The sequence below is a fragment of the Nyctibius grandis genome, chromosome 26 (assembly GCF_013368605.1).
Source record: "Nyctibius grandis isolate bNycGra1 chromosome 26, bNycGra1.pri, whole genome shotgun sequence".
Lineage (NCBI taxonomy): Eukaryota > Metazoa > Chordata > Aves > Nyctibiiformes > Nyctibiidae > Nyctibius > Nyctibius grandis.
In genome coordinates, this window is record NC_090683.1 from 6230966 (window position 1) to 6255244 (window position 24279).

Consider the following 24279-nt stretch of genomic DNA (forward strand, 5'->3'; position numbering starts at 1 on the left):
TACTTGAGTGGTAATTCCTAAATGAACCAGTGCAGCGTGCACCTGGTGGAAATTTCACGTCTAAAAATAGGAGAGAAACTTTCATAATTCCCCTTTGTGGAGTGCATGCTCTACGGTAATGAGTTTCCTTGTTTTTATTGTGACTTGAAACAAAAATAGAAACAAATCAAATTGAAATGCAGCACTGAGAATTGGAAAGCAAAAAAAAAAACCCACAAAGCAGGCATCATTTTCCAAGCACTCGGATGTGTATTTTCTACTTCATTAATACCAGTGTCTTACTATCATTAAAACACAGTATAATTTATCTAGTTGTACAATTAATTACAACAACAACAAAAAAAAAATCAAACACCACACATCATAACCAAGCTTATGTCAGCCAGGAAACTTGAATTACACACTAGTTCTTAAAGCAGCTTATTCAAATACAAGGAATTTTCTTATAAAGATGTATATTCCTGTGTAAATCTATAATTTCATGCCTGATTATTTCCCATCTATTACCAATTTCTGCCTAATAATAATTTTCTAGGACTTTGATCCAAAAGGTTTCCAAAAGATGGTACAGTCTTACTAACAGAACTAGTGATAGAGGAAAAATGTTATCCAAAACTGAGTGCTGCCAAAGCTGGAGCTAAACAGGACAAGTGCACAGAACACCAGGCAGCACCAGGCCATGGTTTAGGGAAGGAAATGAAAAATAATGCATTTAACTGCCACTACAAACAGAACCTGGGGAAGCAGAACGTCATTACCTGAGACAATACGACTGGGCGCTAGAAAACTGTAGTCAGTGTTATGCTAAAACTATCACAGGATTTTATTTTTTTTTTTTTTAATTTAAAAAAGTGTCATAGCTTGCTGTTCTTCCTCAACTGCCTACCCCCTCTGTGCTGCAGAGGAGCACAGGGGACCAGCAGGAATGCCATCCCACATCCCTGGGCCCACAGCGCCCAGAGTTTCCAAAGCCTGTCCCAGATGACTTTTGTTTCATTTATGACACCTGTTAATATTATCCTTTCAAATCTTAATATCTTTAAAGTCTCCCTCTTAAAAACAAAAAGAGAAAAAGATGAAACTGTATGAGTTCTTCCCTTCTGGTACAGTTAACGTCACTCATAGAAAACATTTCTAAAATTACAATTCCTAAAGTCCAGAAAGCCAGATACAATCACAACCGTTAAATCAGACTTCAATGAGACAGTTAATCAGAGAACATCTGGACCTAACAGTCAGACTGAAAAAGGCCACATGTTAAATTCAGATAATCGCCTTCATTAGTTACACCAAGGGACCTATTACTAATACGACCACTCAGGCATGATCGTCTCTGGTCAACTGCTTTTTCAAATGAACTTCAAACCCAAGAAGTTGAAAGCGTAGTCTCATTTAGCCTTTTTTAATTCATCTCCCAAAAGTCTTTCTTACAATGCAAGATGCTGTGAAATGTTTTATACTAGAAGAATAAAATATGAAGAGAAAATATAATATAATATAATATAATATAATATAATATAATATAATATAATATAATATAATATAATATAATATAATATAATCAGGGAAATCTGATAAATATCAATGGAATTTTAACACCTATAAACTGAAGACAGGAGCTTGGTTAAGATGCTGCTCAAAATCCTTGAACACCGTCATCTTCACAAAACTAAGCGTATTGATTTCATTCAACTACAAAAAAAATTTCCAGTAGTAAATAGTCACAGAGGGCCCAGGAGCACCTGCAGCTCCCCAACCCACTCCTGGAGGTGGTGCTCCTGCCTCAGGAGAAGCCAGGTCGGTGTGGCCGGCGCACTTGGCAGGTGAGGTGCAGCAACAGGCTGTTCAACAAGAACATACAGAATCGAGCTCTGAATTAAACCAAGTGCATAACAGGGAAAACACGGCACCTAGCACGCAATGCAAACTTTGCATAATTCAATTAACAGTCAGCCAGCAACGAGACACAAGCCCACTGGAAACCGAGCTTCATCAATTCCAATGCTCATGGAACTATCTGCTGTATTTTAGCAAAGTTTTGACTCTTGTGGATTTATTTCTGCTTTCCGATACCTTTCCAGCAGCACATACAGTAATAAACCTGCCCCTTAAACTCACACGTTTTGTGCTAATGAGCAGCCTAGTTTGGGGGCAAAACGTGAGTCATCTTAATTAACTGATTTCCTTTCCACCAACCCATATTTCTAAAAATGGATTATTTTCTACAATGACATGTGATTTGAGTTCCTAGGGCCATTTTCTTCATCTTCACTTATTTCCTGCTGGGGCGGGTGGGGAGAGAACACATCACAACTTATCTACCCTGGACTAGGTTTTATTTTGATGCCAAAGGAATAAGTATTTCTCTTAATTTTAATTTCAAGGAATTATTTTGTATGAATCCGAGATACACATTATAGGATGAGTGAAGAAAAATGCAGTTTTAAAAGTTATGGAAAGGAGCCCACCATCTATTGAATAACGCTGTGCATCCATTCTCCTTCCAGACCCTGTCTTGTCTGATAGCTTACACTGATAGTCAGGATATCTTGAAAGCAAATTCTGTTTTCTGCTAACTATAATGGGATAATCAGAAGAAGAAACAGCTGCACTTTTCTGACTATTTCAAGGCGATCAGAATATCCGAGTTTCTGTATCAGCCCTGCTCTGGGCCACCCCTTGTGCAGGGTAGTCCAAGCTGATGTCAATCATTTACAGGCTGTGGTGACACAACTGATGTCACCGAACGTGCTTGGCAGCATTCCTGCTGCTGAGAGCACTGTACAGCTAAAACAAAGTCAAGAGGATCTTTTGTTGATAACGCTCAGATGGGACTTTCAGTTCACGCACAGCCACCAAGGCAGAGACCTGACACAGTTCAGCAGCGCAGACTCCTTGCTTGGTGTTAACGCTTACAGAAATCCCCTGTTAAGTGAACTTCTGCAGCACAGTGGTGCTGATGTTGTGAGATAACCCCTGAGTCCCATGAGCGGCAGGGCTCGATCTGGGCTTGGGAGATGTAATATTCTGATAAAAAACGGCACTTCCTTTCCAAGCAGATAAGTGCGTGTGCTAGCAGCGCCGCTGGAACCTCAGTGCACGCCGAGGCGAGGGTTTGTCATCCTCTCCTGTCTCACTCCAGCCTTTTAACCGCCCCCTTTCGCACACCTAAATGCAGCAGCAATTAGCATCCATAAACCACAAGTGTGGCTTCTATTTCTTTTTATTTCACAACCATGAAAGCTAGCTAGCATTCGTAACACCCAAAAAGTCGTCTGCCTCAACAGATGAGGGACTTTGGACATAACTAACCACTTGTGCTTGACTGTGAGTCCCATAGGAAAGAACATGGCTCTTTAAATTTAATTTTTAAATTAAGGACGCTTCAACTTTGACCACCAAACATAACAGTGTTGGGGGTGCATAAAGAAACAAGGGAAATTCAGTGCTTCCTCCCCGCTCTGTCTCACTGCTTGTCTCTTTGCAGACGAGATACAGGAAGCACCACGGGAACAGTGTATTTTTATGGTTGCAGGCAAGCGTGCACCATGTGCACCACAGCATGCAGCTTCCATTCCCTTGAGGCAAAAAAAGGGTTTTCTTTCTTTTTTGTTTCTTGTTCTCCATCAAGCTTTTAATTAACACATTACTGTAGCCTTCTGCCGGATTGTTTGCCCTAGACTTAGCAATCATCACCATTGAAACCCTTTTAAAAGGGGGGTATAACAGGACAGGGTGCATTGTTTCCATTAAGCAGCATCTCACCTTCGTCGGTTGTGACACAGAACGAACCACCCATCAGCCAGCGCGTTTGCACGTGCTCGGAGAAGTACAACTATGGAACTGTTTGCTGAAAAAGTGGGTTTTCTGATACCAGACGAGCACCAGTTGTGATGACATTTCAGCCCTCTACAGGAGTTTATTTAGTGCCTTTATGGAGTTTCTGTAGCCTTCTGGAAGGATCACAGCACCCCTGGCTGCAGACCTAGCACAAGATGCTCCACCAAACTAGAGCGAGACGACGTCTAGATTTGACCAGGCTCCAACTTCTGCTCCAAGTCTCAGAATAAGTCTCCACGACGTATTCAGAGCGTCACCCACTAATAACACAAGATTCACAAAAGGGTATAGTCCAAGAAACTGGAAGATTACTACTTACTACGAATGCTTGACGAAACATGGAAAAAAACAGACATAATTGTACTGAAGAAAAACACGTTACAGACATATGAAGGCAGTGGAAAGAGGGCTATCAAATGCTTGATCTCACTCTCTGACTCTCATGTTCTCAGCCTTCAGCAGATGGAACAAACCCCGTGGGCATGGATCATGCAGGGGTTCAGGATAAAAAACAGGTTTTCTGTGTTGCAGGTTATCATCAACAATGAACTGGGAAGATACTCAAGTGGAATCGCTCACTCTCAGAAGGGATGGATCACAAATACCCTGATTAACATGCATGAGAACTACACAAACATTTTTCATTATTTCTCTTTAAATTTGATATGCAACGAGGGTATTAGTGATCACACCTGGAAAAGTATGAAACAAAGCTCTTGGGGTTTTCTTAAACATATAGACTTTTCAGGTGTAGGCAGGACATAACCCATTTCCCAAGGGCCATCACCGATACTGACAATATTTCTATTCTGTGATTCTGGAGAATAATATATATTCATTTTCACCAGGGTTAGTGATCCCCAAATGATAATACACCCACCAGGGCAGCACTGCCAGAATGTGGTTTCACTTATCTAGAAGTAAGACAGATAGTTACTGATCCACAAGGACTGCCCAGTGACTAACGTAGCCGCTACTGTTGACCTGCAATTTATATAGTAGGCACGACACGAAAGCTAAGATTATTTCTGAATTTTAGTATCCAAAAACAACTGAACTGGCATTGTTAGGAAGAAATTTAAATGCACCTACTGATATTCTCACAGCCTGGAGTTGTAGCACAGCGTGCTTAAATATTTAAGATTTATTGTGCTTCCGGTATCAGAATGACTGTAGAGAACTGTACATGAAGCAATGAAGTAAGCACAACAATATATATTTTATTTTGTGCCATTTTACACTGAGATACTGTAGCTACCTTTTTTTTTGTACATTTAAAACAGCTTTCTCCTAGCACTCATCTCGATTCCCACAGTGAGAATCAAAGAATAGAGCACTGTGCTACTGAGCAGGCTCCTACTCACTTTATAATGAATGAACGCTCTAATAGTAAGGGAGTCAGAGTGGCTTGATGTTTTATTGATATTTATAGCATTATCTTTGAGATGTAAATTTTCAGTATTTGCATTCCAGAACAAATTGTAAGGAGACTTTAAGAGATCAGCAGCAATATAAAAAAAATGAATGGTGTATAAGAGCAGTATCAATATAAACATTCTCTCACAAGTGTTTAAGTTGTACCTGACTCAAATGTATGGAAAAGAGCCTGAGAAACGGTACTGAAGCTGAAGGGCAAAGAACAGTCAAGGAACAGAGAAAAGACTGGCTTGCTGCCATGACGCTGTGCATGCAGGCGGTATGGAAAGGGCTCCTGGCACGGGAAGGTGGGGAGAAGCTAGAGCAGCTCCTCTTGGATGGTCAATATCAAGGGGTTTGTGAAAGGAACCCTGTCCTGGCCTCCTGTATCCACAGCTGAGAGACCAGGAGGAGCAAAGGGCAGGGACACTGGGAAAGCAGAGGCAGAAGTGGGCTAGAGCAAGTGCAAATGGCATAAGGGATGGACAAAGAGCTGGAATATGGCTGTGAGTATCTTGTGCTGTGGGATCTGAAAGAGATCAGATGCCTCAGACGTAGAAATGGCTCAAGCCTTCCACGTTCTGTGGATAAAAACATTAAACTCCTCTTTTTAGGGTAAGCAGAGCAGAGCTCACCTGCCCAGGTTAGATCCTACACTGCAGACATCTACACTAAGCTACTCTCTACTGACTGTAGATGGAGTCCTGCTACTCTGGGGACATGAGGCATTTCATCCTAAGGCAGACACCCAGATTTGGTCAGAAAACCTGCATGCTCTCTCTCCATTGACTGTCAAGAAAGGCCAGACACCACTACAGTTCTAGACACCAGTGCTATAGATGCCTAAGTGAGATTAATTTCACCCTCCTCGTGGACTCTTTTGCTAGTGCAGCACTCCCTTGAGTGTTTTATGTTGCTTTGTACTTTGTTAATAAATAGAAAAAATTACTCTCTAATAATGCAAAAGTTTAACCTCTGAACATTTCATTGTAGTCCAAAATAAAGTAATCACATTTACATAACAGGGAACAACCAAGGCTACTTGGGCAACCAAAACAGAGACAATTCTTTAGTGATTTACTTGATTCCTGTGATACGTAAACGCTACCTCAAAACTACTAACCAAAGCCACAGGAGTAATTTGTCTTGACGCTGCTGTACTGCCATGGACATGCAGTACTTGACAGGCAACATGAAACTGGTAACATGCTGTCTGTCTTTTCCCCAGCGTACGCATACCACATCCTCTACCAGGCAGCATTTTTCACTGTTTGTGGTTGAGAACTGGCATAAATGAACACGCTCAGCTCACTGGCAGGAATGTTTATTAGTGCTGTGATTTCAGTCGATGTGCTTCTACCTCCAGGAAGACATTCAAAGTCTCTTGCTCTACATCTATGTCATATATACAAACCCTGAACTCTGGGAGCCTGTAAGATTGCTAAGTCCAGGAGCTGCTTCTTTTATCTTTTATCTATTAAGTGAAGAAGGCCTACTAGTTTTCAGAGATACACAGAAATATGCATTTATGTAGGACCTCTTAAATAAAAAAATAGTACATATTGATTTAATATTTTACTCATACCTGTGTCATCTTTCAGAGTTGCATAGGAAGGATTTACTGTTCCAATTAAACAAGAAACATGGTAAACTGACCAACCTCCTGTTCACCAACAGTTTAAAGTAGAGGATTACTGCTACAGTTTTAAATTCTACAGGGCTGAGTTGTCTTACAAATTTGAGGTAACTTGTCCTTTCTTTCAGAAAAAAAGAATGGCCAAGTTATTTTTCAGATATCAAGTAGCTTAACATTAATGAAAAGTGCAGTCCTAACACATGCATTTGTCATACACAAACTACTTTTAAGAATTTGTACACTATACCACACATTAGAAGAGCTCACCATGTGCATATGCTTTTTTATTTTGCTATCCATATTTCATAGATCCTGTAAAAGTGACCTTCAGAACATGCATGTGAGGTTCCCTGATGGAAAACAGTTGCTCCTCCTTTAGAATATGTTGAAATGCTCTAAACTGTATTGTTGTTCCTTTTATACATGCAGGAAAACCAAAGCCATGATCCAGAATAAGCTTTTAATCACTCTCATAGCATCATCAGATGAATAAAAAGACAAAATATAACTATTTTTCAGAATTCAATCTCCACTTTACCTCCTGCTTCTTCATTAGACTGACTGTGTTCCTTCATATCTTCCACATTATCCATACTTTCCATTTCCTGGGATTTGTTCAGATTACAGTCTGCCAAAACCTCCTGTCCTTCTGGAAAAAAAACCAATAATTAACTATTTATGCTCCAAAAATACATCCAGGTGATTACCACCAAGTATGTGCAAACTCCCAGTATTGCTCACAATGTTCTCCCTAGAGATGCGTCGGTTGCAGTTGGGTTGAAGGGATTTGCTTCCCAGAGTCATACACAAACTCTCACACAGAGCACACACCTTTACATCTTAAGCTTCACAAAAAGAATCACATTATTCTTGCTCTCCTAATCAAAACTTCCAGCTTCCTTCTGAAAACGTTTCCTTTCCTACTACAGTCTTTTCCCTTTAGTGTTATTTTCCAATATCATATTGAACTTCCACAGTTTTATTTAAATTCTAGAATTTACTTTTTACCTTTAATGCCCATATTTGTATTTGTGACTGTGCTATTCAGTGTCCTGGGAATCTAAACAAGCTGCAATTCATGTATTTTTCTCCATTTAAATTTAAAATTTTCAAGAGAAGGTGAAAGAACATAACGTGAACAGCACAGTACCTGCAGCCACGGGCTGTTCCTGAGGATGACTTAGGTCCATACCTGCCTCTGAATCTGCAAGCGACAGAAAAGCAGTCTGAGTTGCTTAATATTTAGAACCATTCATGACACAGTTGCTATAATCTTATAAATTCCCATTTTCTTGAATGAAAGCAAAACTGAAAAAGCAAAAGTCTCAAAGAAATAAATATCAAATAATCGTTATGTTTCATTGTACAAATTCTTTATATCTTGAGCACTGGCATGTGCCCAGAAATGGGATTATTATTTTCTAACTTTAAAAAAATTATAGAACAGAGTAACTTACACTTTCGATTTAACAGCTCATTTTGCACCCTGTAAGCACAGCATTGCACTAATCACTCTGTACGAAGTGAACTTCTATGAAGCACAAGGTATTTTTACATTCCTCTTCCAATAAAAAAAGCAAACCCCTATTATCTTCACAAGATCCAGTCAGTTTTCATAGGAATGCAAGACTAATTCCCATTGAGAAATTCTCATGGGGAACAAACATCAGGAATTAAAAAAAAAATTAGAGGACTGGATATGTGGCCTGGTTTCCACAAGCGCTGAGCACTCAGCAGACCCCTCTGGAGATGATACAAGCTGCAGGTGTTTACATCTCCCACTCCAAATTTAGGCTGGCGAGTTTAACTGGAGGCACAGACCTGACCTGTCCAGGCAAGGCGTTACTCAATGCCTTGTTGTCTTGAGATTTCATTGATAAGAGGGTTGATCTTCTTAACTATCACAGCTACCTGCTTCCTTCCTCCTTTCTTTCCTCTAGCTTTTTTTTTTCCCCCCCTTTTTTTTTTAAGACACCAGAAAATCTTTTATCATCTTTGAACATAAAAAATAATAGCTCCAGGACTCATAAAATTCATTCCTGGCAGTTACATAACAGAAATACAGATGCAGTGGCCATGAGGTGTTAACCACCAGTGACATTTACCCTATAATTATCTATCTTTACCACCGCTGTATATGGAACATTTTTGTGGTCTCTGCAACATCAAAATGTAAAACTCTCTTAACGCTACAGCAAAGCCACCCAGCACCAGATGAGGCTACCCAAAAAACTGCACCGACAGACGCATCCCACGAAAGAAAGGCAAACTCGGAGAAGACAAAAAAGCAGCAATAAAAGTATCCAACACAGGTTTTTTGGGTCTGTTGTCTCCTAAATGAAAGCATTCAGCTCCTGTTTCCCAATAATGGCTCTAAGAGTTACATCATGCACGTAGTTCCCATTACCCTTAACTAGCTGTTACCAAAGAGCAGCATGAAGAAAAACCACTATTAATGATCCAAGCCACCCAGAGTGGTCCGAGCTCTTCAGGGTGTAACTCCGGACTGGAGACAAGTCCTTAAACAATTAGCTCTTGTGAAACGCATCCCAAAATTAAATCAGAGCTCCTGTCCTTTCATGCAAATTTAGCATGAATGCAAGCTTGTCATTAAGTGTCTTTTATTAGAGCTAAGAACGTTGCTTTAACTTGTGTCATCAGCAGAGTCACAGAATTAAGTAACAAAAAGCTCAAATATTTACTAAATCTGTATTTTTAAAATAAACAAACACAATCAAGGAACTCCACAGTTACAGCTCTTACTTCGTCTGTTTCATTTTATCATACCAGGAAAAGTGAGGTACAAATGGATCAATTTATACTGTAAATAATGATGGGGAAACATCAGTAAATACACGGTACGGGAACAAAATTCTCTCTAGTATTGTTTTTAATTTTACACTGCAATAATGTAAATACTAAAATTCCACGAACCCTTGTAATTATGCAAATAATTAAGCTTTGGGCAAGACAATGAAATCCCCATTATTCTGTAATACTTGAAATCCACTCTAATTGCATTCAGAAATCCTGTGCCGTTGCCCCATTTGGGTGATAAAGCACTGAACTGGTCCAAGCCCCAGGATGAAGCAAAAAGGGTGCCTGCGGGGTGGGGGAGAGGTGTGGCTTGGAAGCTCTGCAGCAATTCTGCCTTCCCCAGCTGCCAGGAGGTCTTGAAATGAAGAATTAGAGCCTCTACGCAGCTGCTTCAAAACAGATAATTCTGCATCTATTCCTGCACAGAAATATTGGTTTAGAAGCCACTCCATTCCCCGGGACACCTCCAGACTGCAGCTGCAGGGTAACTCGCTGCAGAGCGACCTGAACCCAGCAGGACCTGTTCAGCCAGTCCACCAACACTCATTTATTTAATTTTGAGATCGTCTCTGAGTATTTATTTACATTTTGTCGAGCATACCAGGTTCCTGTCCATGCTGGGCAGTAAGGTCCTGCTGAAGAGATAAGAACAACCACACACCAGATAACGTTTCTTTTTTCTGTTGAGAAATATCCCAGTCTTTGTATCACTTTCCAGCCTCCACTATCCACTCACCAGCACCTGGTTTCTTTATTACATTAGTCTCAAGCAGCTTCTTACAGCCTTAGTGGTCTCCTAATATTGAACCTCAGAACTCTTTCCCAAGTAGTTTAAGCCAGATCATTCCCTGTGTCACACAAGTGTGCTAGCAGGAGGTGGTCTGGGATCTTCCCTCCCTGATCCTGTACAAATAAGACCACATTTCTACCCAACGTTCAGAAAAGCACAAGCAGGGAATCACTTACAGAGCACGTCAGTCTTCCAAAGCTTGAAGGAGATCCAGGGACTAGAGCGCATGGAAAGAAGGTGCCCGTCTTGCGTGTGTCGCAGCGGACGCACGATGCTCATTTACAAAGCAGAAGTAAAATTCATGTGCTTTTGAAACCAATCCTTCACCATCCTGCGCTCTACGCCAATAGCCAGGGGGAGCAAAAATATTCAAATAGCTTGCTAAAAAAGTGCTACGGCATTAATACCTAACCCTATTAATACTTTATCCTGATATCTGGCCGGTTAATAGAAGCAACAAAACAGCCTACCTGTAACTTCAACGCCCCTAAAATGGATGTTTTTCAAATACATGATAACACTAATACCCTTCTATCACCAACACAGAACAGGAGGTATGTCTTGAATTATTACAATCTTACCTGTCTGCCTCCAAAGCAAAATCCAGGACATTGCCTTTTTACTGCCAGCTGCAGTTTCCAACCCAGCAGCATTGCGAAGGGGACATCTTTTTAAATCCCATGTGCTCTTAGTCCTTCTGTCACAGCACACGGAGCAAACACAGCCTGTTGCCTTGTCTTCATGCCGTCTTAAGCAGCACAAGCAAGCCAAAATAAAACACACACCAATCTTGGCCCCTGCCCTACAGGTAGCCCCCCCAGCCTTATCCCTAAATGGTCCCAGCCAAGCCAGTGCCTTTGCTACGTACAGCAGTCAGCCTCTTTCACCCCAGCACGTTTTTCACCTTCCACCCGCACTGTGCTAGTAAAGAGAAAGCCCAGCTCATTTCCCCACTGAACGGCCTTCTTCAGCACTTACAGCCTCAACGGCTTTCTGAAGAAAGTACCTGGACCAAATAAACTCCTTGCAGGGTGTCTCTAACACGTCGTTGCTCTTAAACACCATGTAATGTTTGAACAGACACGGGCATTTTAAGCACACATGTGATTTTGGGAAGAAATCCTGATCAGCAGTGCGTAACTAAGGCGAACATTTATCTCATATTCTAGCGTATGACCTTCTGAAACCAGCAGAATCTCTTCTAGTAATTCAGCTTGTCCATCCCAGCAAATGGGAATAACAGCATGAGTTCTTGTGTTCTTTGCAAAAACAAACCCATCCTGAAGAGACCCAACCGAGCAGACTGCAGATTTTGGCTTCCTAGACCCAGGTCTCAAACACCTACTCCTGCCAGTGCCTGTCTCCCGGTGAGTGACTGGACTGAGCCTCCTCACAGTACACCCCACTTTTACATTAAGTTCATCCCAAACATAAGCTCAGGCACCTTAACTGATCCTCATAATCCCCACATACAGAACTAAAACCCAAAGGATTATTTGCATGTTAACTTTAAGCGTACAAGAAATAGGAACACAAAAAAGAGACTTCAATAATCTCAGTTGTAATGGCAAACACATGCTCATTTTCTAATCAGAGGCTATACCAGCCTACCTAAAGAGCTTTCTTCTCCCACAACACAGACAGTGGACACAACTTGATCAAGAAAATGAGGCTGCATTTTTAAGTGCCAAACTGCCACCAGACCCATTCTTTCAAAATATTGGTTACATCTCTTAAGCAGTGATAGAATCTGACTGAATCGAGACTATGCCAGTAATTATTTAAATACAAACATATTAAAAGCCTTTAACAAAGGACAATACGTTTTTAAATAGGCAACTGCATCTAACTTAAAATAACCAAAAACCTCAACTCACTGAGACGTCGCGGGATCTAAGCTCAAGCCCTTAAAACAACGAGCTGAAATAAGAATATCCACCTTTGAAATAATAAATCAATGCAACACTCCTTTGCCAGGCTGGTTAAAACCACCGGTAATTTTGCATTTCTTCAAAAGCAAATTACACCGTAGCCCAAGATTAACTCGCAACTTGTTTTTTGCTGGCTCTGAAACTTACACGCGCGTTTTACAAGCAAAAAGAAACCAACACGCCCTTTAATTCGTTAAAACCCAGAATACGAGCAGTAGATAAAGCCGGCTCTAAACCCAACTTTATCACCCGTTGTGATGTTGCTGAAATTAAACAGAGAGGGGGGGAAAGCGCCGTTCGTTTCCTGTTTAATTGCACCAGGCGATTAGGTTTCTCCTCCAAAGGCTGCGATCTTTGCAGAAAGCGCTGAGGAAGCGGCTGGGAAGCGACCGGGAGGCGGAGCGGGGGGCGAGCGGCCCGACGGGGAGGGCGGGGGGGCGGCGGCGGCGCCTTCGCCCCGACCCCGGCCCGGGGCAAGAGCGGGGTCGTTTCTCACCTTCCATGCTCCGGCCGCGGCTCCCGGCTCCACCTGCCCGCCCGGGCTCGGGGACTGTGGCGGAGCTCACCGGCCCGGCCCGGCCTCGCCTCCCCCGGGCACCGCCACATCCGGCCTCGCCGCTCGGCGGGCGGAGAGCGGCGCCGGGCGGCGGCCAGCGGAGCCGCCCCGGGCCCGGCCACGTGCCTGCCTCGGAGCTCGCCGCCGGTGCTGAGCGATGGCTGCTCGGCGGGGACACCGGGACCAGCGGTCCCCTCGGGAGGGCAAGCGGCGGGGCACGGGGGGCTGCGGGCAAAGCGTGTGTTTGGGGGGGGCTGAGGGACACCCCACCCCTTTTTGGAAGACAAGCGGCATCATGCCACGAAGAGCACCTGCAGAACCCACTGACCTCCATCCAAGCGCCACGACGTTCTCCTCCAGCAGCCTGGCCAAGGCAGTCTGCGAGGCCGTCCTGCAGCAGGCACCCCGAGGCGACGGCCAGGGCGCTGAAAGACAGCACGGGGAGAGGGTGAAACCTGGGGAGACAGAGCCGGGAGCACCCCTGCTCTCACACAACACACCAAGGGGCCAAAACACTGGAAACCTTTAGAGAGAACATCCCTCAACTTCATGGAGATGAGCTCTCTCCCCAGCATCAGAGATGGCTCCACAGGTAAAGGAGCCATGGCAGGTCCTTAGGCAGGGACACCATCAGGACTGGGACCAAGGCGGGGGGGGGCAGTTCCAGGAGCAATAAACTAACCCAAGAGGAGTGACCCTACCCTGAGGGATTAGACAGGCCCCCATGCTCAGGGCCAAGGCAGCCAGGTGATCGCACAGATCCCTCAGCAGTTCCCCTCAACCCACATCTCCACTGGCAAGCGTATCTGACCAGAAGCATGCCCTGTCTCCAGTACAGCCAGGTGGGCAGCCATTCTGCAGGAGGGTCACCAGCAAGACACACGGATCCGTGCCCCACTACGGGCAGCCAGTCAGAAATGCTGCTTGGCATCGCAGGGAGCCCTTCACCTTCAAAGCCTGCAGCAAGCGCTAACACCCAAAATAGCGCGGGAAAGCCGCCTGCGCTGACTTGGGTTAGGTCACTCAAGGGACAGCAGCTATTCATACGGAGAGTTTAGCAGGGCGACACGGAGCTCTTTTGCGTTGGCAGACTTCTGACTCATTTTATGTTACGCTGCAGAGCCCAGCCGCCCGAGCCTTCGTTAGAACTGGTGTGGCAATTGTGCGCTGCGATGCCCACACACATGAAAGAGCAGCTTCTTTTCCACACGCTTAATTTCCTTTGTGTGCGATCTGCCCTGGCTCTGTTTACACATCGTGTAAACATGGCAAGGCAGCCTCAACTCTTAAACAAATGCTGCTTTCTTGGCATTATTTGTTAACAGATCACGCTCCTCAGACTGTACATTAAAGTTGAATGACTGAGATAAGAGTAAACTTAAGTTAGGTGTTTTTCTTAACAAAATAGCATTGCTATTTAGAAGAAAATCAAGTTACAAGATCATTTAATAAATTAAAGCAAAGATTAATTTCACTCATAGTACTCAGGGGATTATTAAATGGTAATTTTTGTACATGTAAGACAGAAGGCTGAAAGGAGACTCACTCCACACAGGGCTCAGATGGGGCTTTGCGTGACCCGACCTAGTGCAGGGTGTCCCTGCCCACAGCAGGGGGGTGGCACGAGGTGACCTTTACGGGTCCCTTCTGACCCAAACCCTTCTATGATTCATGAGGAAGCACGAGTTGTGCCAGACCAACGCAGCCTTGGCTTTATGTGCAAGCTAAGCACTAGTCATGGCATTTAGCTTCACCCAAAGCCCAGAGCTGTTTACCAAGAAAAGGCCCAAGAAGATGATAGCTGGCCTAGATCTCAGATCAGCACAGAACAACCAGTGCAGAACAGTCCGTACCTGGCGTGCTTTGACATCAACAGAGTTCATGTTTGCAGCTTCCAACTCTGATGAGCCAGAGAGATAGCTGAGAGAGAAAAAGGAAGACAACAAACCAAGCTGCTGCAGACAGGAGGCTCGCTGATGATCTTCAGCACGACCAGGGCAGGTGCACTTCTGGACCCTTGGGGTTATTGTTGCATCTGTTTATCACAGGTTTATACTTATTTCATCACATTGTGCTTTTGAGTTGGGTTTTTTGGCCCTGCAACTCAGCTGTATTTTAAAACAGAGAAATGAATGTTTTGGGTTAGGGTTAGTACATTAGGGTTAGTACCTAAGACGACTGATGGAGGCTTAATGCATTTTTCTTCCTTTACTACATACGTTTTCCTTAAAGGGGTCCAGAAATCAGTAATAATGCTCATGCAACTTGAGAATCTAGAATTTAATGAAGTGGCAAATGAAATTGTGATCCAGCCTGATCACTTGGACATAAAACCAAAGACACAAGTGCAAATTACCATGGCTCAGGTGCGTGGTAACAAGACAACATGGAAACATGATTCTCCTACTTACTTTGTGTAGTGTCAACGACTGCTTCTTAAATTGATGCTTTTCCATCACTTTGAAAAAGATTCTGGAAATAAAAGTTAAGAGATATCTGGGATAATCAAGCCCAATTCTCTGCTATTCCAGACAATCCTGTATTCCCCTTCTAGAACCATTTAATAATTAGGAAGGTTTCTTGCTCCTGGGAACTTTAAGGAAACCCAGGAACCCACTGTGTGATGATCAGAAACCCCTTTCTGTTTTCCATCCCAGGATCATTCACAGCCCTTTTCTCTTACTGCCAGATTTGTTCTCTAATTTAAATCTTTACTCTCCCTCACATTTACTATCAGATAAATCAATCGTGTCTTCTCTCTGCTTTTATTTCAAGTGCAGAAATCAAAAGAGCCTGGGTCTGCCCTCCTATAAAAACTGCCGCTACATTCCTCGTGGCCCTCCTTTGCGTTATTCCCGCTTTAGATCACCCACCTTACAGATCAGAGGCAAAACTTGTGTTCTGTATCCCAGGTAACAGCTCTCCAGAGCTCTGCACAAGTCATTCACATGACCCTGTACTCCTGGAAATCTCTCTACATATTTCCTAAGATAAAATATTTGCCTTTTTAATATCTACTCACACCATGATCAAGTTGACAATAATTTTTTTTCCTCTATCATTTCCTACTGGCAGAGCTTCTAGCTGTTAGCAAAAATACCTAGTAATTCATAAATAAATGACTTCACATTTTGTCCTATTAAATCCTCATTACCCTGTTCTTAACAATAACCAGCTTCCCCCCCTCTGATCTTACAAATCTGATGACAATTTATCAGTCTGTAACTTAGAAATATTATAGACTTGCAAAGGAATGAGTCATTTGACTAAAGACACAGACCAGGAGCCTAAGTTTATAAAGATTCAAAACTGCAGACAAAACTTTATAGTTAAGATACTATTTTATAATAATTAACAAGCTGGGGACCGATGGGCTGCAAAGGACAGTGACATGACAATAGGCTGCAAACATCCTTAGGAGCAGAGGATGTGCAGACTGAAGTGTGACTAGTTTATAGCAGACACGTTAAAAACTGAATCATTTTGCCTATACAGCGTAAGCGTGAAATGTTAACTTTGAGTAAAACTGAAAATGTTTGACACATGGGAACGCTGGATCTTTTGCGGTGGTCCTAATTATGAGCTGCTCAGCAGCTCAAGGAAATTAAAAATGAAAACCCTGACATAGTTCTTATACCTTAACCAACCACTCGAGAGTATCTTGGTCTAAGGAAGAAGAAAGCATGGCTGCTTCCCTGCAAAGAGAGAGAAGTGAAATAATGAGGCAGGGCACACATTTAGTAGAGCAATGAGTTTTGCAAGACATGAAATGAGAGGGACACTACTTTAAAATGCCACCAGGCTTGAGTAAAAGCATTTTCCATCAATAATTTGATACCTTCTTTTTCCACTTTTTTGTATGCTCTGTTAAAGAAAACTTGTCACTTACATGCTTTTCTTACATGGAAGCATTGAATTAACACTTTCACATCTATCTACAAAAATAACTATCATTCCTGTGTTGGCTGGTTCCATATTTGTTATGCAAATGCTATTACATCATTTCTGGACACTTGCATGGTCTGGGGCTGTATGATAAATATGATTTAACTAATTACCAGAGGCTTGCCCACAGTCCTTGACCTTTAGTGTCTCATGATGTGCAGTGTGGTCAGATGCAAGTACCCTCCTCTCCCTTTTCAGCTGTGTTTCCTGAGTATTTTTATAACACTCACTCTAGAAACAAAATATTTCTACTTTTAAGTCATAAGCAAGTCTTCCAAAACATGTAACTGGCTGAAAAACCACTGAGTACTTGAGTAATAATGTGGCCCTCAGCTCTGTTTTTGAGCCAACAGGATATGCCCAGCTCTTATTTTCAGTCTTTCTCACAGCAGGCGGCAGGAATGTTTTTTGTTTTTAAGCTGAAAGTACGTGTCCCATAATGACTCGCTCCAGAAACCTGCAGCTGAAGAACACCCTGGCACGCAAAGCTTGCCGTTACCTCGAAACGCGGGGCGGGAGAGGCCAGGCCCCGTGGTTCAGCGCACCGGGCAGGCCGACCACAGCCCCAACCTATTCCCTCCTCCCCCCGCAGTTTCCTACTCTTGCCCACACAGCTGGAAACACCACCCTAGAGTCGAAAATAAATGTCACTCCGCACTGTGGAAGGGCAACGGGGTAGTTTCTCTCAAGCATGGGGCTGAGGCAGGAGCCCGAGGGGAGCGGCTGGCACCTGCAGAGCAGGGCCGCCCTTCACTAGCCAAGCGGCCTGCAGACCTCGTGGGCCTGTGAAGCAAAATAAAACAAAATAATAAAAAGATTTTTTAAAAAGCACAGGGTGTGGGTGAGGAAGAAGAAAGGCGGCGGAGCGAGGAGGTGGGGAGGCTGCACCCCACCGGGGCTGAGGGGAGGAAAGGGCGGGAAGCACCGGGCGCACGCCCGGGGGCGTTAACACACATGGCAACGGCGGTTGGCAGCACACAATGGCCGTTGGCATGGGGGCGGTGGCATGGCGGGATGCGGCAGGAGGCCGTGCTCCCCTCCGGGCGGCCTGCTGGGGATGATGGTGGTGACAGCAGTGGTGGCGGCAGGCCTGGGCGCCCCAGCTGGAGGTACCAAGGGCAGGAGCAGCAGGGCTGCAGTAATGGGCACCCTCCTCAGAGGTGCCCTCAGAGGGCAGCTGTGGGGCTCAGGCCGGGGCAGGGGCAGCCCTCTGCTTGGGGCATGGCCGCTGCAGAGAACGGTTGTGCTGTGCTGGACCTTCCTTCAGCAGGTGAAGATAAAGCCCCCGCTAGATGGGACGGTGTGGATCCCAGCAGTGCCCTTCTCTTGACGCAGTGGTCAGACAGGGCCGCCCTAGTCTGCCACCACAGCCTGAAGAAGCATCAGAAAACAGCACATGTGACGATTTTCACATCTCCCAGGGGTTCTCATAACAGAAACCCTCCATGCCTAAACATCTGCCCACTGTTTCCCGAAAGGCGAAGGCTTGAAGACTCAATACCCTCCCACAGTCACTGTGTTGCACCCATCCTGGTTCTCCTTGGGGTCATTGTGAAGAGCCTTAGCTTTCCAGTTACATTTTGTGTCTATTTTATTGCCTTTTTGTAGAGAGGAAGGCTCAGCTAGGTTGGAACCTGCTATACAAAGTCAGCTTTGCAACCTGGGCACTAAAGCAACAAAAACTGGCGAGTCAGCACCAAGCAGGAGCCCTTGTTTTTGAGAAAAGGGTGTGGGGAGAAAGAAAAAGTAAGGCAAGAGACAGAAACTCACTGGGAGAAAACAAAAGGTTAACAGTCACACATTTATATTTCTCTCTAACATTCTAAGTCCTTTTCCCTACAGTGAGAGCTGTACCTAAGGAAGAGCAATATTCTGTTGATTTAATAGAAGAGAATTCTGTTTATGGCGATACCAAACATGAAGGTAAACTTGTCTTTTTTTTTTTAGGTCTTACTAGACTTTTAAAATAGAGTTTTAAGTACAGCAATCATTATATAGACACCACTACACATGGAAGCGACACAACCACGCTTAGCTAAGCACGGTGCTGGAGACTCCAGAACATGATCCTGAGAGCACGATCTGAAAATTTAATATCTAAATGAGGGTCCCACTCAGAAAAAGGCTCAAAATCAGGTGCTTTTTGTGACCCTGCAAGGTGATCTGTGTGGGACTGAAGTGGCTCCTACACACAGTCAGCACCAGCCACGCTGTGGACAGTTCCATGACATTAATAAAGGCAAATGGAGATAAAAGATTAACCTTACATTTTTCAAGTCCAAACATGAAAGATAAATTTTGCATTACACTAAATATATTTCTGAGCTGAGTATTTTGGTAATTTAATTCAATAGAAGGATCTCACATAATTTACCTCATTCTCTTGTATTGCAGTTAACGTGTATGTTAAGGTGTTTACAAATAGCCCGTTTCTGGTATGTATGGATTTGGTTCGTTCTCGAGAAGAAGTCATAGATCCCAGGTATTTCTGGATTGGCCCAGATGGAAGAAATTTAGAAGGTTAGTCACCTTGTTTGGACTCTAAATGCTTTCCACTCTGCCCACCTTGGCCGTTTTTTCCCCGGTCACTAACAGAACAGGCTTGGCACAGCACTTGTTCCCAAACTGAGAAACAGCCACTGCCTCAGAGGGTGGGGAGGCAATCAGGAAAATATGCAGAGAGAGAGAAATATTTTCTGTTTTTTATTTATGAGGGGGAAAAGTCAACCACAAATGGCCAAGTGGATTACTGTACATGAAATCACATCTTTTCCTTGTTTCTGTTAATGCCACCCTGCAACAGGATGGCGGGTCCAGATAGTCACTTGGGCCTTTGTCACATTTTTCCACGAGCTCTGACATTAGACTGTTTCTCTTCTCCCTCTAAAATTTTCAAATGCTCAAGACAGAAGGAAACTTGCAATAAATCCTAAAGGTCATAAATTTCAGACTGTTTCAGAGCATCAGAAACGGAACATTTCCAGCAATCAAGTATTTCCTGTGTCTCTTCTAGGGCGAACGTATGTGAATCTTACCAAAACAGGAAAGCTGATGGTGATGGGGTTTAAGGAGTCTATGTCTGGAGCCTACACTTGCACCCTTTCTCACAAAATCATAGAAACTACGACACAAGAAGAAAGAGAAATGTTTGAGACACATAAATTTATGGTATACGGTAAGATTGCCGACTTACTAGTAAGCTAATGCACATGGCCTTTGTAGTTTGGTGGCTTTGTGAGGGGTGTGTTTATTGCAAGGCTTGATTAAAAAAATAAGTCGTTAACATTTTATCCCATAATAGAAAATAAATTACACAACTTTGCTAGTTCTGTCTTATTTTACCATTTGCCCCCTTTTTTGTTTTAATATTTGGGAGCAGCGCCTTGGAACATAAGCACATAAATTCCTGCACATTTCAAGCTAACATGTCTCTTGCTATTTGAGTCAGCCCTGGCAAGGACAAATTTGTTCTGTTATGGTTAATGAGTAAGCTTTATTTATTTGTTTACTTTTGAATAAGAGCCCATGTTTCAGATACAAAGTACACTGATACAGATGATAAGGTTCTGTATAAGATTCCATCTATGATTACACAGAAATCACAGTAACTATTTTCTTAAAGCATACAGGGAAGCTGACCACGCATATCAGGTATTTGTTCGCTTTGCTACAACGGAATGCGAGCTGGCAGCTAACGACCACTTCTTTGAGGAACTAAAGAAAATCTTAAATACCATCGTCTCTGATCTGACCTGTCACATCATAGAGCCATCCTACAAATGCCATTCCATCAAGACTCCAACACAAGGCCTCCTGCAGGAACTGTTCGTTAGCTTTCAAGGTAACAGATCTCAGTGTTTGTTTGGGAGGGATCGTTTGTTTTTATAAACAACCCCAGAGTCCTACAAACAACATCTGACATACATTAAAGTCAAGCACACCTTCAGCTGTTATTTCCCTGCTTTCTTTTGGAGCCCCTGTATTTTTTCTTACTAGCCCACAGATGGAGCTAAAATGCAGTTTATATGTTGAATTTGTAGTATTGTACTTACAACCTCAGCAAGAAATGTCACTTCAAGGTGTGCAGTCGGAGAGGATTGCTGAAAGGAGATAGCTGAGAAGATGCCATGGTTTTTTCACTAATGTAATTGTAAAAGGAAGGTGATCATATTGGGTTTTCATTATTTTTTAATAAATTTGTGACCTCTGTGGTTTTGCTTGATTCTAGGAATCTGCACAGAGGTTTAAAGCAAGAGCCTCGCAGTTCCCTAACAGCAATACTGATGGGGCTGCATTGCCTTGTACACAGGTTAAATCAACCCCAACGGCTGCCCTAATTTAGAGGTGGTTTATCACTGAGGAAAGGAAGTTATTCATTAATACTTTGACCACATTCTCTCCCATATCTATTCTCATGCACCAAGAGGAACCATCCAACAGGTTGTGGAACAGTTTTGTGGCCATTTTCCCCTCAGTTAAGTCAAGAATTATTCAGAACCAGCTGAGAACCCATAAAACACATATAAAACTTCAGCCCTTTCTGTAACCTGAGGGTACTGTGTGAGGATTTGGTTCCATTCTTCCTGTCATCTTAGCATAATTTTCCCCACATTATGTTATTGTTTGACCTCTGACTCTTACCAAAGTGATTTAAGTCACTGACTAGAAACCACCAGGACTGAACCTGTTTCTTTCCCCTGTTATCAGTCACTCATTTTTCATCATTCAAACACATCCAGTCAAAAAAACTGCTTCAAAACACGACCTTGACTGCAAGCAGTGAGGGGTGAAATAAAAATCACCCTTCTTCACAAATCACAGGCAAAATTAGAGTATGATAGGATGAAGTGAGCACTGTAAGATGCTAAAAGCAGTAATGCATTTTATCTGAATGTTTTCTGACATGAACCTGAAGATACCTGCATGAGGTATTTGAGTTCATTGTAATATATTCAACACATGTATTTTTTTTTCCACCCATAGTCACTCCTTTTGCACCAGGATGGGAAGAAGTTTGCCACCAGGTTCCTTATGATTGTGAAGATGCAACAAACATGAGAGTTCAAAAGGTTCTGTGTCAGCCACCCTTGGGTCTTCTGTGTATTTAACCCAGATTTCTGCCTTAGCATCTGCAGATTTGACTGGTAGTAATCCAGCTTCACCCAGATTTTATGGGATTAATATCATTGTAAATGACGATTCATGGATTTAAAATAATTCAGTTCAGGATGGAAAACTGTTTTAAAAGTCAAATTGGTCCAAACATTTTTTAAAAATAAATGTCAGGGTTATTTCCTTTATATTTACCTCTAAGAATAAAGAATGATAAACATTTTTATATTCATATATGAACTTTCAGCTCTCTAAACTAAGTCTTTGATTGGTAAATGGAATACAATTTAAAGTAAATCTACTGTAGCTGATTTCTAAAATCTGTTCTCTGGCTTCTTAATGTTAATACACACTATCAGGTTGTGTCCTGGGTCTGTCCCCAGGCCCCCTGAAGCCAAAGGACGACTCCCAGTTAAGGTGACAGGTCACTGTGTGTGGGAATCAGGACTGTAAAGTATTTACTGATATCTTGAAATTAAAAAAACAACTGACTATTTTTTATTCTTCCAATGTTTCTGACTTTTAGGCAAGAGATCGAATTGGGGAGTTTTTCAGTAAGCAGACATATGCTTTGAAGCATGAATTTCAAACTGTTCCTGCAATACACTACGTGGACAACAGCTTCTCAGTCACTCGCATTGACAGTTGTCGACCAGGTTTTGGGAAAAACGATATCACCCACAAGAACTGCGCGAGTTGCTGTGGTAAATATAAAATACATTCATTTAAATATAACTTATTAGCTCTGATCACGGGTTTCTCTAAAGAGTATTTGGTAATTATCAGTGTCAAAAGCAATATTTCCATTCATCTTTGGAAAGACACACCACAGATTTTAAAAATAAAAAACAGAAAACAAGCTGGCAGCGTTTTAGTGCGCTTGTAGCTGTAACTATTTCCAGATAGAGTAAGTGGAAGCAGTGAAGTGTTTTTTTTTCCTTCCAGGTCACTGGTGAGTGACTATGCTCAGGATATAGAGCAAGTAAGAAACAATTACCTTAATGGCAGTGCTGCTAGAAAACACTCAGCTGTTTTAAAAGTTCTTTTGCCTTCTGAGTTTGGGGTGTTGAGCGAGGGGCAGGCCCAGCAAGGAGGAGATCTCACAGCAATGGGAAGGCCCATGGTGTGATGGTCCCAGCCCTGCCTGAAACGCTCACTCTTCTCTTCACAGTGGTTTGTGATCCTGGAACTTACAGTCCTAACAACGAAGTGACTTGCCAGATTTGTACGTGGCCTCAAGTCAGAAAGTACGGCGCAAGATCTTGCTAATAAACAGACGACAGCAACTGGAAAACCAAAGAGCAGCTGCGAAAGCGTTGTTGGTTTTGTGATCTTTTCATTTCTAGCTGGAAACCTACGTTCATTTTTGAACAATCACAAAACATCATCATTCCTGCACCCCTAGATTTTCTGTATTCAGGGACCACTTAGACTGTAAAAACGATGCACAAAATGGAGTGTTCATGCAAGGTAAAGTAATTCAATAAAAAAAAGGACGTTTGTCACGTGTCTGTTAGTGCAGAGAGTCTGTTTCTTGGTGGTGACACCAGACAGGCCACAGCTTCGTGCTGCAGCTTGCTCAGAGGATGTAAAGGAGCTATAAACAATTCGGGGAAAGATGGCAGGTAGTTGTGGAGAAATTATGGGCCATAAGGACAGATGCCAGGATTTCTATGAGCAATTTCTAGCACATATTAATAGAAGTGTTTAATCTTCATGATTTAGAAGCATTAAATGCCCTCCCCTTTGTATTTCCCTGCTTCTTTCTGTGTCTGAAGCATTCCAGCCTGGTCTGTGCTCAACCATACAGCGCACTAGTTAACAGACACCCACCTGCGGGTGCTCTGCTGAGGAGCAGACACCAGCAGAGCTGAAAGTGAAATCATGTCTCCAAGAGAAGAGAGAGGGTTAATAACAAATTCTCCAACCCAACAGGGAGGAGAATCGAGGACCCAGCTTTCATGGTTCTCTTGTCTGCTGCTCCCCAGAAAGCAGCAGGTATGTCCCAGGGGGGAAGTGGAGAGGCTGCAGAGCCTCCTCCCCCTGCTTGCTGCTGCATCTTTCCCTTCAGCTGCACCAAATCCCCGTGGCAGAGTTCTGCCGGCCCCAGGTGCTGTGCTGTGTGAGCAGATGATCCTCTTACACCAGCTGTAAATTCCCCTCAAGTTCACCGGATGAGTAACAAGTCAAGATACAAATTGCCAAAGCACTGAGCTAATGGGAAAGGTTTCCTTCC

General features: G+C 43.1%; 2 protein-coding genes across 2 annotated transcripts in view; one reads left to right on the forward strand and one right to left on the reverse strand.

Annotated features, from left to right (window-relative positions):
* Positions 1–8096, reverse strand: part of IKZF3 (IKAROS family zinc finger 3) — a 28368-nt gene extending 20272 nt beyond the window's left edge. Inside the window, exons 1-2 of the mRNA XM_068418622.1 lie at positions 8043–8096; positions 7431–7541 (exon numbers count right to left, since the gene is read on the reverse strand). Of these exons, the coding sequence (XP_068274723.1) occupies positions 7431–7541; positions 8043–8082 (151 nt within the window). The 5' untranslated portion in view covers positions 8083–8096. The remainder of the gene's footprint in view (positions 1–7430; positions 7542–8042) is intronic.
* Positions 8097–17937: 9841 nt separating this feature from the next.
* On the forward strand, positions 17938–23312 carry ZPBP2 (zona pellucida binding protein 2). The gene is made up of 8 exons (XM_068418932.1): positions 17938–18040; positions 18774–18854; positions 19326–19451; positions 19945–20106; positions 20554–20772; positions 21915–22000; positions 22570–22747; positions 23215–23312. The coding sequence occupies exons 1-8, from the start codon at positions 17938–17940 to the stop codon at positions 23310–23312; spliced, it is 1053 nt and encodes a 350-aa protein (XP_068275033.1).
* The last annotated feature ends 967 nt before the right edge of the window (positions 23313–24279 follow it).

What these genes read in the sequence shown, in the direction of transcription:
- ZPBP2 (XM_068418932.1), top strand. Translation starts at nt 17,938, where the DNA reads ATGGCGGGATGCGGCAGGAGGCCGTGCTCCCCTCCGGGCGGCCTGCTG. An exon ending in ACATAAATTTATGGTATACG is followed by an intron (nt 20,107 to 20,553) that starts GTAAGATTGCCG and finishes ATTTTCTTAAAG; the next exon opens with CATACAGGGAAGCTGACCAC. An exon ending in ACTGTTCGTTAGCTTTCAAG is followed by an intron (nt 20,773 to 21,914) that starts GTAACAGATCTC and finishes TTCCACCCATAG; the next exon opens with TCACTCCTTTTGCACCAGGA.